Genomic DNA, 18925 nt, shown 5'->3' on the forward strand with positions numbered 1-18925 from the left:
ATAGGTAATGAGGCACTGGAAGTGGTAAGGGAATACATCTACTTAGGGCAGATAGTGACGGCGGATCCGGATCATGAGACGGAAATGATCAGAAGAATAGGAATAGGCTGGGGTGCGTTTGGCAAATATTCTCAGACCATGAACAGCAGGTTGCCATTATCCCTCAAGAGAAAAGTGTATTATAGCTGTGTCTTACCAGTGCTCACCTACGCGGCAGAAACCTGCAGGCTTATGAAAAGGGATCTACTCAAATTGAGGACTACGCAACGAGCTATCGAAAGAAGAATGGTAGGTGTAATGTTAAGGGTGAGGGAACAAACGCGAGTTAATGACATCTTAGTTGAAATCAAGAAAAAGAAATTGGCATGGGCAGGACATGTAATGAGGAGGGAAGATAACCGATGGTCATTAAGGGTTACCGACTGGACTCCAAGAAAAGGGAAGTGTTGCAGGGGGTGGCAGAAAGGTACGTGGGCGGAAGAGATTAGGAACACAATTAGTACATGACCGGGGTTGTTGAAGTATGGGAGAGGCATTTGCCCTGCAGTGGGCGTAACCAGGCTGCTGCTGCTGATGATGATGATGATGATGTATTTGAATAAGCCGCGTCGGAGCTGGGCCCGAGCTAAAGCTTCCTCTTAACAAGACGGTATATAAAGAAACAAGTAAAATTTCATAAGGTCTCCAGTCATGTTTACCGATGTACCAATGGTGCCAGGGTCTTTTGATCCCGTGAAATTCCAAATTCAAGGGGTTCAATAAAGCAGGCCAAGCGCATCAGAGCTGTAAGAACTGCATATGTTTGAGCTTGGTTATTCCTTCCTAGCCCAATGGTTAAGCTGCAAAGTTACAGAGCCCAGCAAGCTTTCTCCTGCTAGTTGCGCTAAACCATTTCATTATTCACTTGTAGGTATACTTGCCTTCAATTTAATGGCTTTATGCCAAGCAAATCAAACAGATTAATAATACTTCAGGAACGAGCAGTCTGGTTAAAAAAGAAATTTCATCGTGGAAGTCACGCAGCACTTTTCTAAGAGTGGTCTTTCAAGATGTATCACTTATTCGATCCAAAAATAATGCCGTACATAAGGAGAAAACACGGGGAAGGCGGGAGATGGAAATTCCAGATGATAAGCAAAACGAGAACAAGGTAAACTGAGGAACTAAGGTTTCGACAAGAGGATTTATCTTTTTCAAGGATACATGTTTTCGTCGGCACAGTATATATATGTAGGGTTCCTCTAAAGATGCGAGGGAGTAAGGCGGGTGGGTGAGGCAGCGACCTAAGGTGTGTTAGCAGCGAGGGTGTACAATTAAGAATAAAGGGGGTGCTATGCGCGCGGCCGGTTACAGGGCCGTGTGACGGCCGGCGTGTCAACGGCCATGAGCTCAGTACCCCTCTATTATCTGCTTCGCTGGATACCGTGCATACGGTGTGAATTCATGAGATATGAGTTGGCATACTTTCCTACATATGCCCTTCCGGGAACACGCAATAAAATCTTAGACATGTTCCCTTAAAAATTAAAAATGTCGCAGTTTCGCCAGACAGGCAAAGCATCGCCTGCTATAGGAAATTGGCAGATAGCTATACGAATTGAAGATAGTAGTTTTAGCGGCAGTATAAACTTAGAAACATTCGCTTGCCAAATGAATTAACAAGCATGGTGTCAGTGCGCACACGTAAACATGAGCACGTCACACTCGATGAGCGCGGACACTCGCTGTCGAAACGCTGGTGTGAGCAAGCGCGGCAGCAGCAGCGAGCGAAGTCACCCTCATGCGGTCAGCCGCTTCAGGCCAAGAGCGGCCAGAACACAACGCGGGCAATCATGCCTCAGCCGATCCCTTTCAACATAGGGCGCGTGCCACCGCACGCGGCCGTGCAAAGTGGGCACTTGATGGAGGAGTCGAAGCCGTGCCTCCCCCTTTCCTTCTGCGCTGCATCCCCGCTTTCCTCAATCTATGACGCTCGAGATTGAGCCTTGATCGTTAGTTTCCCTCTCGTGCTTACACTTACGTACACGTACAACATACGACGGGCGGCGACGGTCTCATCGCCCTTGGACTTTACACGGAACATCACAGCGACGCCGACGGCGATGACGAAAACGCCCCTGGAGTGTCCACATAATTGCTATCGCGATAAAAGTAAATGTTCTTGGCACTTTGTGTGTAAAAAGCAGAATGTGAATGCCACGTAGAAAGCTGGGCGAGTTGGATGATTCAGAGGCAAGCCTTCGGGAGGACTCTAGCTCAATTTTGACCACGCGGGGTTCCTCAATGTGCAGCCAATGCATTTTGTACGGGCTTTCTTGTTTTCCACCCGCGTCGTAACGTGGCAACTAGCGCCGGAGTTTAACCCGCTACGTCGACTTCAGTAGGACATCCCCATAGCTTTTGCGCTATAGAAGATTTCACCCGAGAGGAGAAACGAAACAGTATAAGCATCTAACGCCACACTGATATGACCAGCACTACACTTTCCTAGAAACTGTGAAGCAAACCAAATCGTTTGTCAGTCCTACAAAAAAACAAACCAGAACTGTGGACATACAGAACAGACGTTATATTTTCGTCTCAGCGTAGCCTACGTGTCATGTTGTTTTTCATTTGTGTTTGCATTAGTCAGTGTGCCATTTATTCTAATATTATTATGCCTGTATATATGTGCGCCCAGTCCATGTGAGTAGTGTATGCGTCACAGAGCCATTGTCAGGCAGAGATTGCCTACCTTGTAGCCCTGTCATCCAAGACTAAGCGGCGTCTGAAACAGTGTTGGAAATAAATTAAAAAAATTATCTGCATCGCAATGTTTCTGTGTAGACGGTGTACTGAAATGTTTAAGTGTAATGTCATTCTTTCGTGGCATGACAGCCTGACTCTAATTCAGGCTGTCTTTCGTGATTTCATCTCAGCCACATTTTTTTACACCTGTATTTCTTTCGGTCGCTTGTACCATTTGCCAATATTGGGCAAGGTATTGGTTTATGACACAATGCCAACTTGCGCAATAACTTACCCAGGCATCATCCGGCCGCGAAGCAGTCTCTCTAGTGATGCTCATCCCAAGAAGCACTTGATCCACGACTTGGATGTGAAAATTCCATGCGAAGTCTGGGAAATGAGAAAGAAAGTTAAGATTGGCGATAGAGAGCCATCTCAAGAGGATCAGAATGCTCGCGGCAAGCATGTTTTATGTGGTAGGCGACAGCCTGTAATCGAGTAGGGTGTTAGCAAATATATATATATATATATATATATATATATATATATAAGAGAGTTTTATCCCAGCGGGTTTACGGCCAGCGGAGCGGAGCGGTCTCCACCGTTGCGCCAGCGGAGCGGCTCGCGAAAAAAGAATTTTAGCCCAGCGGATCACCCGCTCGAGCGGAGTAAAGAGCGGGGCGCTCTGCTGCCCCACCTAGTGGTTCGAATAAGAGTTACTGAGAAATGAAACTGAATTACGCTTGCTTTTATTATGCAAGAAATGTTGAATAAAGATATATTACATGTTCTCAGTGCATTATTTCTTAATAATGTACGGAGTACTAATGTACGGGTCAGCGCGGCAGTCGCCGTCTTCGATGCAGAACTGCCGGCGTTCATGTTCGCGGCTGCCGTCTTGCATTTCCCATACACGCCCGCGCGCCCTTACGCACGCTCGCGCGCTGCGTATACCCTCCGCTGGGGAGTGCTTTCCAGCGGGCGTAAACGCTGCTCCGTAAAACCGCTGGCCGCCTCAGCGTGGTGCGCATGCGCAGTCGCATCTCCGCTCGCCCGCTCCGCTCCGCTGGCCGTAAACCCGCTGGGCTAAAACTCTCTAATCTTCGCAGAAACCCCATTTGATTACAGGCTGTGGCCTAGCATACAACAAGCTTGCAGGGAGCATTCTGATTATCTTGTCAATAATAGCATCGACATACGAATCAGTGTTAAGTATGCTCTTGGCGGATTCGCGCTGTGGCTTTGGCACTGTCGTCAGAGTGCCATCACGGTATGGACTGGAGCTTTCGACTAATCATCAAACCGGCCATCCGGCTTAACCGGAGGGATGTGAATCGAGTCTCGAAATCTGGTTATCCTGTTGCCCGACTTCGAAGCAACAGATACTTATGATATACGGTTTAAATACCTGGTCAGTCGGATGTTCCAATATTCGGATACAGCGATTCCCAAAGAAACATTTAAAAAGAAAGAAAGGTAAGCAGGCTAACAAGAGCAGATATCGGATTCGCACGAGCGGTAGCAAGAGTAATTGCAAATATATAAGAACAAGAGAGGGGCTGAGAGGCAATTTCGGCACAAATACAGAACAAGTTGTCCAGCTGTCTGAATATCGGGACACTATTAAGCGAAAAAAAAACGATAGAATAACCGATCACTTCGGTTACGCGGTTTGACATAGACTGACGGAGCGGACGTGGTAGCCGCAACCTTAATCTATCTAATCGTTTGTTTGGGCGCTGGCAAAGCGCGACGGTTTTTGCTTCGGTCTCACTGGCCATACCGTGGGCGGGGAACCACACCATGCGGGTGTTCTGACACGCATTCAGCGTACCGCTAAACCAGTCTGTCTTTCATTTTTCGCCTCGGGGTAGAGAGTTCCAGCTTTCTTTTTTTGGCCTTCATTTTGTCAAAAAAAGAAGAAAAATGCTGAGCACGAACAGGATATTTTTATGAAGGTCAACCATTACATATACTGACGATGCGGAAAGTTGAGTTGGAATTTGGCTGTGAACTTTTGTTGAAATACCGCAGCCATTGGTCTACATGCTTGGTCGCTGTTTGGATGAACGCTATATATTTAGGGTTTTGAACGACGCCAGGCGAATGTTTTGTTGCAACACCTGAATATTTCAACTAAAGTGCGGGATGTTGCGTGCAATCACCGCTATCTGATAAACGGCTGAATTTTGAAACGGGTTAACCAGTAGGCGTTCGGCAAGAACTGATTGCTTGCCAAATGTTTGCTGCATTTTTATGGAAAATTCGGAGGCCTATATGAGGCCATCCGAAATTCAGAGGTTGACGCCACTGATACGGGGACTCCGCAATCGTTATCGCTCAACGACGCCGTGCGCCGGCGTTCTCGGTATGGAATGTCAATCAAGGAACAGGCTGCAACGCAACCTGTGTCGGAGTCCCAGATTTTCCCTCTGAAACTACTAATCAGTTATTATGAAATAAAGGTCACCTTTGGTATAAAGCAGTCTAAGGTTCAATCGTTTTGCGTGGCTTTTTCAGCCAGTTATCCGTTTTTTCTCATGTCACGTTTTCCTCGCTCCACGATTGAGCTCGGCTAAGAGTGTGTGGGGCTAAGGCCCCTGAGAGACGGGGCTCATGTTGGGCTGCAACAATGGAAGCTGGCGACGTGGTCCAGCAACGCCGCTGGCGTGAGAGCTCGAAACTGAGTGTGCGACTGGACCATCGGTGATCATTCATCACTAATACCAGCCACCAATCCGACACCTGAAATCGGTGACAGCCTAAGGATTACAAAAAAAAAACTCTGGCTGTAAAAATTCAGTGGACCTGCCCTTCACCTTTGCGAGAGAGTCGAGCCACCTGGAGTCAACTCACAAAATTTAACAAATATAAATTATGAGGTTTAACGTGCCAAAACCACTTTCTGATTATGAAGTCGGCTGTAGTGGAGGGCTCCGTAAATATCGACCACCTGGGGCTCTTTAACGTGCACCTAAAATCTAAGCGCACGGGTGTTTTTCGCATTTCACCCCCATCGAAATGCGGCCGCCGTCACCGGGATTCGATCCCGCGACCTCGTGCTCAGCAGCCCAACACCATAGCCACTGAGCAACCACGGCGGCTAGTCCACTCACAGCTTAGCGACACCGGTCTGGGGCGCTATAACGTCTAGCTTTTCCCGACTTTTCTATTCCATTTCGGCAATCAGCCCTCCACGATTGGCAAAAAAAAATCTTTTTGGCCACACCCATTTCGCCTGTCTACCATAAGACGTCATGAAACCGTCATAGCTCCCCAAGTGATATGATGTGCAGTCATTGTGTGTAATTAGACTGAATAATGCAAAAATATTTATTTCTGATTCGGCGCCTTTTCGTCATTGGCCCTTTGTTGTTATAGATATGGCTATGAGCCATTTTATAACCTGACGTGTCTCACATGTGCTCCTTGATTTTTCGGCAAAAAGCCCGGTAATTCACCCCAGCTGATGCAAGTTCTCACACAACGGCATCCGTGAAGTTACAAGGACCATGTGGATAGAAAAATTTAAGGTGGGAAACCATTTTTTTCCGATTTGCGAGGATTTTTGCTACGAGCACTGTGTCGCTGCGAGCTAAGCTTAAAGAAAGAAGGGCCTAGCGGCCGTGCTCATGCGGGCTCCGGCGTGCTCCGGCGGAGTGATCGACCTTGCGGGGGACCTAGAGGCGAAGTACTTCAAGAAAATGGCGTCCGCTATGCGTGTGGAACTGGAGGGTGAAGAAATAATGCCGGAGGAAGTTTCCAAGAAGACCGGCTGGCGCGTCGCCGAGGAGAGGAAGACCCAGGAGCGAGAGAGCAAGCAAATCTAACGCCGGTCGATGGGGGGCCGGCGGCTGCCGGGCATCGTCGCCCGCAGCGGAAAAATTTCAACACCAAGCTGCTCAAGGCAGCGGGGATGCCTGTGTTGCCGAGGCAAGATATCCAGATTGTCATGCGTCCGAGCGAAGTTCTGAACCTTGTGGAAGTATCTAGATTCGAGATCAGCCGAGCCATCGTTGCAGCTGCGAACGTGACGCAAGATGTTGTCTGCCCGAGCAAACAGCAAAACATAGTCGTTATCAGTACGCCTTAACGAGAGAATGCAGACCGCAACTCGGGAGTAAGAAGCCTCGCTATCAACGACATGGCACACGATGTCCGCGCCTTCGAAACCGCCCCCCACGGCATCATTAAGGGCGTCATCAGGGGTGCCCCGATGACGGACACTATTCAAGAAATCAACGACTACATCGTTCAAGGGTATGATCCCACTGCTATGCAAGCGAACCGCATCGGCAATGCGACAACAGCGCTCATCGCATGCGACGGCGACAAAGTCTTGACTACATCAGATACGGCAACCTGCTGGTCGAGTGTTCGCTGTATCGCAAGCAGACTGATATGTACTACCGGTGTGGTCGCCTCGGTCAGCGGATGGACGTTTGTCCTAACCCCGAAGACAAGATATGTCGTGGTTGCGGCATGAAGAATCCCGAAGAAAGCCACGTTTGCAGTAACCCCAAGTGAAGCCTCTTAGGGGGCAACCACCTCCCCGCGGAGAAGAAGTGTACAACGAGATTCAAGACGCCATACGTCGTTCGTAAATGGCGTTGGGAACGTCAGCAACGAGAACTGGTGCAGCAGCAGCGCCAGCAGCAGCGGCAGCAGCAGCGGCAGCAGCGGCAGCAGCGGAGGGGGCCAGCGTGGCAGCAGACAGCGTGGCAGCCGCTCCCAGACAAGGCAAGGGAGAAACACGAGCGATACCAGGTCATCGTCAGCAGCTGGAGCTCGCAGGTGCGAATCTCGTTCGAGGTCCAAGTCGAAGACCCGGCGGAGCAACGGCGCCGAGAAACAGATGGGCTTGGCAGCGGGGTCTGCCGTCGCTCTTGACAATAACAATTTCCCTGCCCTCCTCTCCTCGCGCCCTTCCAAAGACCACGAATGTAGACACTGTTTGGAACTCAAGCAGATGTTAGAGAGGAAGAACAATCAAATCAATAGCCAAAACAGTCAGATAAAGCCAATGATGGATCGCAACCAGACGCTCAGTAGAACAAAGAAATGTGATAAATGCAGGTAAAATAAATGAGAAATGCAGGTAAATGGAAAGTGCCCAAGAGAGACACCACCAGCGCTGCTAAAGCGGCGACGACGCCGATCACGCCACCAGCGCTGATCACGACACCTGCGTTGACGCAGTCAGTGACGCAAGCTCCACAGACAGAAACGGCAGTTGTTACCATGGAGAAAGAGAAGGCCGAGGCTGCCATTCCTCCTACAATGGGGTCGGTCATGAGCATGCTTACGCAGATCTCCAACCGAGTTTATCATATATCTGCGCAAGTGAACAGTCTAACAGTAAGAATGGGTAATGTGGGGGCCAAATGCTGCAAACTCTCCCTTAGACTCATGACGTCGGATGCAAAAAATAAGCCTCTCACCGTTGCCAAGGTGAAGTCATCACAACTTAATCTACGGGTCAGGCTGCGAGAAGTTGGTTTCGTGCGCAAATCTACCACTCATGAAGTAGAAAATAACGAAGACTAAAGGAAAGCAGAAAGAGACTGCGACGTTATTGCGATGGAACTGTAGGAGTAGTAGAAACAGATAGGGGAGTTACAACTATACGTTCATATATTGGACCAGAAACCGGATATCATAGCGTTACCAGAGACCAACGGCCGAGCCAAGCTCGCGGGATACATTATGTATACGGACCCTAACGAAAAGGGTACTGCGTTCTTCGTCCGCAGCAACATGGTGGCCTCAGAGCACGTGGCCGCTCATTGAGGCTGCGAACATACGCTAATCGAAATTCACAGCAGAACAGTGGGGGGTGACGAAACATTTTCTTCCTAAATGCTTATTGGCGACCGTCCAGCAGTGTCATTGACTTTGAAGGCACCATATTGGACTGCATTTTAAGAAGAGAGAACAAGACCGATTTTACTGCTCGGAGATTTCAACGCCACCCACACGATGTGGGTTTACAAATATTCGTCCAAAAGAGGAAACCAATTGGTAAAAGCTATAAAGGATCACGACATGGAGGTGGTTAATGAACCGGGTGTACCGATCAGGACAGGTACTAGCACAATCAGACACCACTCCTGATCTGACGCTAGTTCGGGGGAACATCGACGTAACTTGGCGTTACACGGGAGGAAATCTTAGCTCGGGTCACGATATAATATGAGTAACCCTCGGGGGCACCGACATCAAGGCGAAACTGGGTCAAGCGAGCATTACAGACTAGGACCGGTTACGTAGAACCACAGACAGTAAAGGCGAGGACGAGCACCAAGACACCAATACGTATGAGGCGTGGGCCAAAAAACAACGCGAATTTCTAAAAAAATTACGCAGAAGATTACTACGACCACGCAAATTCCCTTGTTAGACAGCAGGCATAGCCACATGTGGGCGGTAAGGCACAGATGGAAGAGGCAAACACATAAGATGAAGCTTCGCATACGTACACACGCGCTCAATAGGCAGGTGACCGAGTATGCGGACAAACTATGCAGGGAAAATTGGATGAAGATGTGTGACGAACTACAAGGCACACTGTCTACGAAGAAGTCTTGGAAGCTGTTGCGGTACCTCATAGATTCGTTAAAAAGCAAGAGCGCACGCGTTCGAGACCTCATACGAACGATCAACAGTTACGACGGGGATGGAGAGAAGCTCATTCGTGAGCTCAAAAGTAAATACCTAAAAGACCGAGAAGAGCGGTAACCCCACTCACAAGTATGAAGGGAATAGCAACGTCGAGATAGACGAAGCCTTCACCGAACTGAAGCTGGTTGCGGCCATCGATGAAAGTAATCAAGGCAGACCACCGGGAATTGACGGCGTTGCATGCAAGATGCAAAAAATATGAGCGACAAAAGCAGAGCTGAACTGCTAAACCTCGCCAACGCTTCCTGCGAGAAGGTTTAAAGAAGCGGAGGTGTATTTAATTCCCAAGCCGGGGAAACCACTCCGCGTCGACAATGAGCGCCCCATCTCGCGTACGTCGATTGTGGGGAAAGTGGTTGAGCGTATCGTTTTCAAGATGCTACAGAGACATTTGGACGTCACTGATGAGATGCCACCGACTATGTACGGATTCCGGAGGCACCTGAGCACGCAAGACGCCTTGGTGCAACTACACGAGCTGGCCATCAAGCAAGCGAAGACTCCTACGCGAACAGCTATCCTGGCGCTGGATCTCAAGGGGGCCTTCGATAACGTCACACACGAAAGTATTCTCCGTAATCTGCACCAAATGGGGTGCGGAAAGCGAACATTGAAGTATGTTCAGGATGTCTTAAGCAATAGAACGTCAACGATCAAAATGGAAGAGAAGTCGAAACCGACAGCCCTGGGAGAGAGGCATCCCGCAAGGATCGTTTCTTTCACCGTTTCTCTTCAACCTGGCACTCCTCCTTCTCCCCGCTTTGCTTTAAAACATGGAGATCATAGATCACGCTCTCCGTGCAGACGATATCACTGTGTGGATGTCGAGGGTAGGGTTGGAAAGTTGGATGGAGGAGACCCTTCAGAGAGCACCCGCCGTGGTTGCTCAGTGGCTATGGTGTTAGGCTGCTGAGCACGAGGTCGCCGGATCGAATCCCGGCCACGGCGGCCGCATTTCGGTGGGGGCGAAATGCGAAAACACCCGTGTACATAGATTAAGGTGCACGTTAAAGAACCCCAAGTGGTCGAAATTTCCGGAGTCCTCCACTACGGCGTGCCTCAATCAGAAACTGGTTTAGGCACGTAAAACCCCACAATTTAATTTTTAACCGAGAGTGGCAAAGAGTAGCAAAGACCGTGCACGAGTTCGCTAAATCGTGCGGCCTCAGTTGCTCGCTACAGAAGTAAGAGGTACTCGTTATCGAGCCAAGAAGAAAGAAAGGAGATAAAGAGAACGTCCGCATCACCATCGATGGGACCACCATAATCCCCACAACTCAAGCACGTATCCTCGGTGTCATCTTGCAGAACAATGGCAAGGCGGGGGCGTCGATCGACAAAATTAAGGTTTCAACGGAACAAATTTTGAACATGATCAGAAGAGGCACAAACAGACAAACGGGTTTGAAGGAGGACTATGCACTGACGCTCGTCCAGGCGTTCGTGACATCGCGCATCGTTTACGCAGCGCCGTACCTCAAGTTACTAAACACAGGCAGCGACCAGTTGAACGTCATTATACGCAAGGCAACCAAGATGGCGCTGGGCATGCCGAAGCATTCTTCGACCGACAAGCTTCTTGGTATGGCCAAGCACAACGTCGTTGAATAGTTAGTAGAAGCTCATCTGTCTAATCAAAGAGTTCGACTCAGTCAGACGTCGGCGGGACATCGCGTTCTTGCAAGTTGGGCTGGCAAGAGGCTGAGCGGGAGGAAACGGGGCCGTTACCCAGGTTATGGGCGCATAAAATCGACAGTAGGCCACTGCCTTCAAACATGAGGTCGGGTCATAACGACGGCCGCAGAGCGGCTCCTATAGCGGCCTTGACGGAGGCTTTAGGTCAAAGTGTAGAAGAGGAAGAGGGGTCACTCTCTTCGCAGACGCTTGGTTACCCAAGTTTTCAACGAAAGCCACGCTACTGTTACGACGGGGGATGTGCTCGTAACCTGCGACTCCATCAAGACATCTTTTCCGGAAGTGGCAGAAGAGGCCGCGATAGCGATGGCACTCGCGCAGCCCAAGGTGGGAAGAATTGTCACTGAGTGGCAAAAGGCGTATAACAGCTACAGAAAGGGGTGGGTGCCTCTTGCGGCACTAGATATTCTCAAGAGTAAACGCGACGTACCTGAAAGGAAAGTTGAGTTGATATGGACACCGGCTCGCTCTGGGCTGGAAGGCAACTAACTTACCCAGAGCGAGGAAGGTGAGCCACAGTCCATAATTAGTTATAGGGACATTACGAACCAGTGAAAGATGAAGAGGCGCCGTTACCCCGATCCTCACAAATCGCTTACCAGAGAAATGCAAGCGATCTACAGGCAGATACAGGCAGCATCCATCCCGCACCCTTACCTTCAAAAGAAGATGTAGCCGGAAAGGTACGAGAGGGAATGTAATTTCTGCAAAACTCAGTTAGGCACGCTCCAACACGTCATTGGAGTATGCGATTTCAACAAGGTGATCCCCCCACCTCTTACCCGCCCCACTACCCTACCCCATCCGTCATCCACCCTTACTGAGTGATGGGAGACCTTGCTAACCAGCCCGGCCCTGGAAGACCAGCTCGTCCTGATATCCAGGGACCATGCGGCTAGGGAAGCATATGGGTCCCGTGAAGAGGGAACCACTTCTATCGACGGTGCCTAAGATGATGTCGAGCTCGGCTCAATAAAATTGTTTCTCTTTCTCTCTCTTTCTCTCTCCCCCTCTGCTGTTGGTAAGAAGTTGTCGGGCATCGCCCACTTCGCCTGACTGCCACGCAAAATCGAAAAAACCGCGAAATCTCACAGCATTCAAGTGACGTTTGCGCATTAAAGATGCTATAATAAGCTGAACAAAGCTGAATTTTATTCTGAATGGCGGGGGACCGCCCCCTTCAAAAAGAAATAGAAGACGACTGCGAGCCAATCGCTCAGGCAGTGGTTATTCACAGCTGCTGGAGAGCATGGATTTATTAGTGTAATAAAACTGTATTCATGTATGTATTCTAGTATTCCGGTATGGTAATGCTTCAGGCTCTTTGGGGCGTCTTTCGGCCCCGATCAAACACGCATATTTCCTTCGTTCCAAAGGAAGCTAGCTGATCGAAAGGTTCCCGATCGCGGCAAGCGCCTCCTTCTTGCCCTCTTTTGTGGTGGCAGCTCCGTGCCTTGGAAGCGGTGTGTTAGACTGCGCCGTCTCCGGCATTGGCCCGCATTCCTCGGAACTTCGCTCAAAGTGCTTTAATAACGCCATGTTGGTACCGTGCGACGTTGTGCCGCCCGCGCAACCAGCCCTGATTTACGGGGTTTTAACATTTCTTCGCCAGAGTACAGATGTCATTTTAACGTAGACTACATGACCTGGAGATTGGCGCGTAAGAAATGCTAAACACTTTGTCGCAGCTCATGGTAATATCCGCGTTTCTACCGATAACCCCCGTTGACGGCGTATACAGAACCTAACGAGTGGCATCTCGTTTAATTCGCGTCGAACAACCGCGGTAGAAGTCATGCCATCGCGGCCGTACGATCATCTTCACCGTCGTCATCTTTATTCTGAGGTTACATGCGCCCAAGCTCCCGTCGCACACCCACAGACATTGCGTGTACTGGTAACTCTATGCAGAACGTGAAAGGATCCTCGGCAGCCGGCTACTACCATATGTTTCGCGTAACATCACTTCTAGCAGTGCGTGAGATCTGCGAGCTTTTTGTCTCGATCCATTTTGGTGCAGGTACCCTGGAACATGGTCTGAACGATGACTTACTCACGACGTTTCCCATGTCGATCTCGTAGAAAGGCTTGTCATCCTTTAATGCCTGAAAAAGACGAACGATAACGAGAAGTACATTATTGCCGAAAATAAAGGTATTAGAGCCTTTAAGCACTTTCAATGCATCTTTTCCGCTTGAAACAGGAATATGAATGAGGTCCCGTGACATTTCGTTTCTTCAAGAGTTATCGCAGAAAGCGGCACAGTTCAGTATGGCTAAAAAGCGCTATTGGATCTTAGCCAGCTCCCGGCGGACAAGCCTTACGATGATTCATGCATGGCGCTTGCCTTCCTATGTAAATGTGACAGAGCTGGGGACAAATTGCTACCACCTGGGACTATTATGTCGTGTACGAAAAGCTCGTTACGGGAACGTTTATTTTTCGTTCTTTTTTGAAATTCTTTTTTTGATTCATGACCAATCGAATGCGGTCATCTCGACCGGAAGTTGAATGCACGACCTTCTTTCAGGCAAATAAATTATTCGATTTGATTTCATTTGATTCTACTATGCAGCAGCACGTTATATACGCGGAGAAATAGCGCCTGGGTAAAGATATTACAACTATAGATAATACGAGAGCACCATCTCAAATTACTGCGAAGATTTCAGGATGACTGGCCGGGCTCATAATAATTACTGATCACTCTTTTGTCCTTCACGCCTTATAGAGGTCCTGTAGCTGGTCTTGCTGTTCTCCTCGGTGAACTAGCAATGCGAGTCACGGTGTATTCCTTTCGTGGAATTAGGATGACTGTTGTGCTGTAACGACCGATATGCGTTTCATCTGTGTAGGGTAATTACAGAGTGCGTAAGAAGTTCTTTATAAAATCGTTCCACGGTGTCATGCTGCCATTGTCCGCAATGTTTCCAAGTGTCCTGAATAATTCTACAAGAGACCAAGTTATAATTCTGTGAAAAAATTGGGGCATGTTAGGTGTAATGCGTGGCGGAACTATCACGCTCCTGGCTTAATTTAAAACGTCGCAAATAATTAGGGAACCCTCGTGTCTTCCTGTTTTTGTGCGTTATACCAGGTTTGCTTTTGGTTTTTGCGTTTTGCTGTGTGAACACTACCTTGTTTATATTCGCCGAACATAATGGAAACGCTATGGATGTGTAGCCAAAGTTTAAAATGTGCGATCTATGGGCTTCCTTTGCAAGGTGCACGTGTTCATATGCTTCGGAGAGGTATGAGTGTTTTTTTTTGTACATTCAGCGCAAAATTTACCGAGCTTCCATCGGATAACTGCAAATGCAACCAAACATCCAATTGATGGAATGTTCCAGGAACACTGTGTCATATTTGCGTGCAAAATTCAATGCAGGTGGAGTAAATACAGCTTTCGCGAAAACATTGCTTTCGTAAGTGCTATAAAGCGTTATATGACCATATCACAATATGCTTTTCAGCACACCGAGGGTAAATTGAGCTCTATGAATTATATACTTAGATAAAATAAAAACAATGTTACTTGGTTCAAATACGCAAAGCCCAGAGCATGCAAGTAAATTGCAGATTTTGTTCTAAATCACAAATATTAAAGCGATCCTACGCGTTGTAATGAAATTTCCCAAGAGGCGCTTCATTTAGCCCCCTCACCTCGAATAAAAACAAATGCCACTAAAAACGAATATAAAGAAGGTGTCGGAACTCTATAAGGAAATTACGTACAAAGTTAAATGCACGTGTATCAAATAGTATCATTGCAAAAAAAAATCTTTAATGAAGTGCTTGAACATGTTCCACGGCCACATTGCACCATATACTCTTTTGCGTCCCGGCAAGTCCATGTTTGGTAAAACTGAAATCGCAAACTGTGGGTAATGTGTGCACAAACTTCAGTCAGTAATAAATTTCGCACTCAAGCGCTAACAAGCGTCCTAGAATTTTAAAAGTGGTGCATAATTTAGACTGCTGCCGTGGCATCAATACATATGCCAGCCGGGGGTGCTATGCAGGATGCGCCGAGTTTCTCGTTCACCCGAGTTTTACGCGAGTTTGCTCGACGGCAGTCAGTGAACAGAGATAGCGCGGAACGCGCCGAATGTGCAGGCAAAAAAATATGTAGACAAAGAGGCGCGTATGACAACATGAGCGCACCCTGCGCGGCACGCTGCTTCCACGTTTCAAGCGCAGAAGTCCTGCACAACGAAACGCGCCAGCGCCGCGTATTGTTATCAACGGATTATCGCAACTTAGCGATACCGTGACTGCCCCGCTGTCTGTCTGCACACTTGCCGTGAGCCGCTTGCCACGCCTTTCCCGGGCGCGTCAAGGGCGTGCCTCATCTTTCGGGCACTGTCTTTCTATCCACCATCGAATGCGAACAGGGTACATGCGGCGCATTCTTGCACCTACACTTTCACTCAAACGAATAGGTTAAAATACAACAAATAATATAACGAACACTTTTATTTCTTTAGGTATCTGTTTTTCATTTGCAACGCTAGAAATTTGTGATGACAAACGGAGATCGAGCAAATTTTACACTTCTTGCCGCGTGTGGCGACAGTGAGGCGAAAGCTTAGAAGCGGTACATTGAAGCGGGTCGCACGCACGAGGGCGTTCATACGGTGATAAGTCGCCTAGGGGCGCTGCAGTGCTATTCTCAATAAAGTCGGTCATGATCCATGGAGGGTCATGGCCACTCTTTCTCTAACAGAAACGCAGCGCCGCGGTACGGCTGTTCATCGCAGGCGCTTCACTAGGCTATTCAGGCCCCCGCTTTACCGACTAAAAACGACTCAACAGCTGTCGGCAACATGGCGGTATGGTATTTTAGAGTGCGTAGTGACGCAGTTCAGTGAAAATGTCCCAGTTTATCTTTGTGCGCGAAGCCTCTGCGATACATTGCGAAAAGTGCGTGCTTACCCAGCGTCACAGGTCATCGCTTGTCATCCCTTGCCCAGTGAAGGGGCCTCTGAGCGCATGTGCGCAGTATATGAGTGTGTTGTGCCGTCGAAGGTGCTTGCGGATTACCTCTGCTGGAGCCAGCAGCGATCGCAGATGGATACCGTAACGACATCGCAGCACTCGCCTTTTTGCAGGTGAAGGCTCTTGTGTGCAGTTATGAAATCGGATTTCGAACGGAGAGAGGTGTTGGAAGTGTTGAGTGCGCAGTGCGTGTGATGAAGAAATGCCATTACACTGGGTCTAGAAGAGCGAGCGATTCTCGGACGCCGATCGTGTTTACGACGCTGTGGCTCCGTTTCATCACCGATGACAGAGCAGCCATCTCAAACGACTGCTGCAATACGCATTCCTCAGCATCGTCGTCCCCCTCGACGCATCGATGCCTTGCAAGCAGCTACAGTGACGTGCCGATAATTATTTACTGTGCGCTACGCGCCACAATGCAGGCAATGAAACCGTGTTGTGCGGCCATCTCAGCCCGAGAAGACGTATGCATTAGCCAGCGACAGTCAACGCTTTGTTTTTGATAGTGGTGCTCAGTACATCACCGACGACGGTGCGTTGTGCGTGTTTTATGTCGGCGGTCAAGATTGTTGATGCTTCTGCGCTCGACACCGCGTCGCTGTTGCCGGAAAATAAGTTGGGCGTGGCCCAACTGTAGTGGGTGCGCGCGCAATAGTTACATGCCTCGCGCGGGGCGTGACCTCTGGTTTTGATTGACAGGCGAACTCGTGCTAAACTCGTACATCGCGAAACCCCCTCCGAGTTCAACTCGGGAACATGGCGGCGGCAGCATCAGCCTGTTTCATTGCATCCAGCGGCAGCAAGCGTCAGTATGACCGACGGGAAGTTTCAGCGTCATTTTCGCCTGTCGAAGACATCAGTGCGCTGGCTGTGTGACGAGCTCACCGTCGTAGAGCAAGTCATCTGTGCCCTCCGTTTCTACGGGACTGGGAGTTTTCGGGGAAGCGTCGGCGCCGAGCGTTACATTGGACGCCATCAAACTACTGTTAGCAACTGTGTCAGAGATGTGTCTGACGCGCTTATCGATGCGGCAGTGCGAAAGCGGTGGCTAGCTTTCCAGAATACTGCGGCGGAGCGCGCATATATAAAAGAATGCTTCCTACTTAATGGGAACGTTACGAACGTAGTCGGGTGTGTCGACGGAACGTACGTAGGAATGAAGGCGCCTTCAATGTCAGCGTTACTGTGATTAACAGACTTTTTCGCTGGTTGATCAATTTTTGCCGATTGTTCTACTTGTCTGTCAGGGTGCCTTCCAAATGGCTCACTTTCTTGGGAAAGAGGTTAAGTATAAATAGATAAATGGACATCACAAATTGTGTGAAGTAACCTATGAATCGTAATCTCTTAAAGAACTTGGGGTTATTCATTGGTGAAGTTACTAAGTATGCACAATGCTGAATTTTGGTCATGCGTAATCTATCGGCCGCACTATGAAACAGCGAGGCATTGCACAATTTGTTGCAGCGCGAGATGTGGATGTTGCGCCAAGCCGGTTGTGCCTATGCATTTGTGGCGAAATGAAAATGCATTGAGAATCTTAGTGTGTTGGCTTGCATGAAGAAAATACTTCAGATTGTTTGCTCTGTTCACTGTCGATGTATGTGCCATAGGTTCAGTGCATCTTCTTTTTTGGGGGGGCGGCGTTATTCTGGATGGATAAATTGTATATTTTCGTCTCATAATGGGGCTCTAATTCCTAAGCAGTAGTACAATGCACATCCGATACTCTGCAGGACTCTCTGTACGTGAAGATGTCAGGAACCGCCAAGGCAAAATTACATATCGGGAGAAATGTGGTGCAGATGCCAATGAAAAGTGGGTCTTGAACCCACCATGATAAAAATAAAAATTGCAGAGCAAATAGACCATTTGTACAGCTTTAGAGCAATGATTACACAAAACGTGATATGCCCAAATGAGTAAACGCTTGCCAAAGTAGGCTGAGCGACATGCAGCATATATTGGCATTCAACATGTCTCGTAACCGTTATTTTTATTCTAAGCCCTCGCTGTCACACCTTTCCCTCCAGCACTCCCTTTACTGAAACGTGGCACTGTCTTTCCATTGGTGTCATGATGATAATGGTAACGGCAGCAGCAAGGCTGCTTAATGCTTGCCTCTTTGATTCCTGCGAATTTAGTGGTAAAGAATATGGCACGTGCATACATACAGCTGCGCTGCAAAATTTAACATTTGTGATTTTTTTGGAGAGCTAATTTGTGTTGGGAAATTTCAATGATGTGCACCATTGTGGCCTAATAACTAGAGCATTGGTGAGGTTGAGGGCGGTGTATTGGTATAGTAGCTTGAAGTTTATTTGCACAACCATTCGACGGGACACAAAGAGAAATACACACAGCAGAATGCTTTGCTGTGTGTGTTACACTTCTTTGTGTGCCGTTGAATTGTTGTGCGATCCAACTTCAAATAGAGCATTGGGCTTCTTTGGTGCAGGACCGAGGAAGTGCGAGCTATTCGACAACATGCCAGTGCCTTGCCACACAATTATGGAAGTCGGAAGGTTTGCAAACAAAGCTTTGCTTTCAAATCCACCTGCTCATGTAATACAAGCGCTGATTGAAAGAACCATCACAAAAAATAATGGTGAAATCAATGGCCTGTGAAAAGTGTAATCTGTATATAGACACTGTTGACATAATAGGTGCCATACCGGCCTCAAAATTGTACTGGACAGAGCAGTTTGCTTCCTATGTGAAGCACAACCTCCCATTACATGCTGTGCAAATAACCAAGCTCAGTTTGTTTTGACGTGCTACACAACATTCAGTGTAATCTGTTTTGATTCTAAAGAAGTGC

At 48.4% G+C, this 18925-nt stretch overlaps 2 protein-coding genes across 3 annotated transcripts in view; one reads left to right on the forward strand and one right to left on the reverse strand.

The window, feature by feature from the left end:
- LOC135918290 (uncharacterized) overlaps nucleotides 1-18925 on the forward strand; it is a 343130-nt gene that overhangs the window by 43871 nt on the left and 280334 nt on the right. The gene's annotated exons all lie outside the window — the stretch shown is intronic.
- LOC135918288 (uncharacterized) overlaps nucleotides 1-18925 on the reverse strand; it is a 73068-nt gene that overhangs the window by 25974 nt on the left and 28169 nt on the right. Inside the window, exons 4-5 of the mRNA XM_065451948.2 lie at nucleotides 13157-13208; nucleotides 3023-3117 (exon numbers count right to left, since the gene is read on the reverse strand). Coding sequence (XP_065308020.1) covers nucleotides 3023-3117; nucleotides 13157-13208 — 147 coding nt within the window. The remainder of the gene's footprint in view (nucleotides 1-3022; nucleotides 3118-13156; nucleotides 13209-18925) is intronic.

This window comes from Dermacentor albipictus, chromosome 9 (assembly GCF_038994185.2).
Source record: "Dermacentor albipictus isolate Rhodes 1998 colony chromosome 9, USDA_Dalb.pri_finalv2, whole genome shotgun sequence".
NCBI lineage: Eukaryota > Metazoa > Arthropoda > Arachnida > Ixodida > Ixodidae > Dermacentor > Dermacentor albipictus.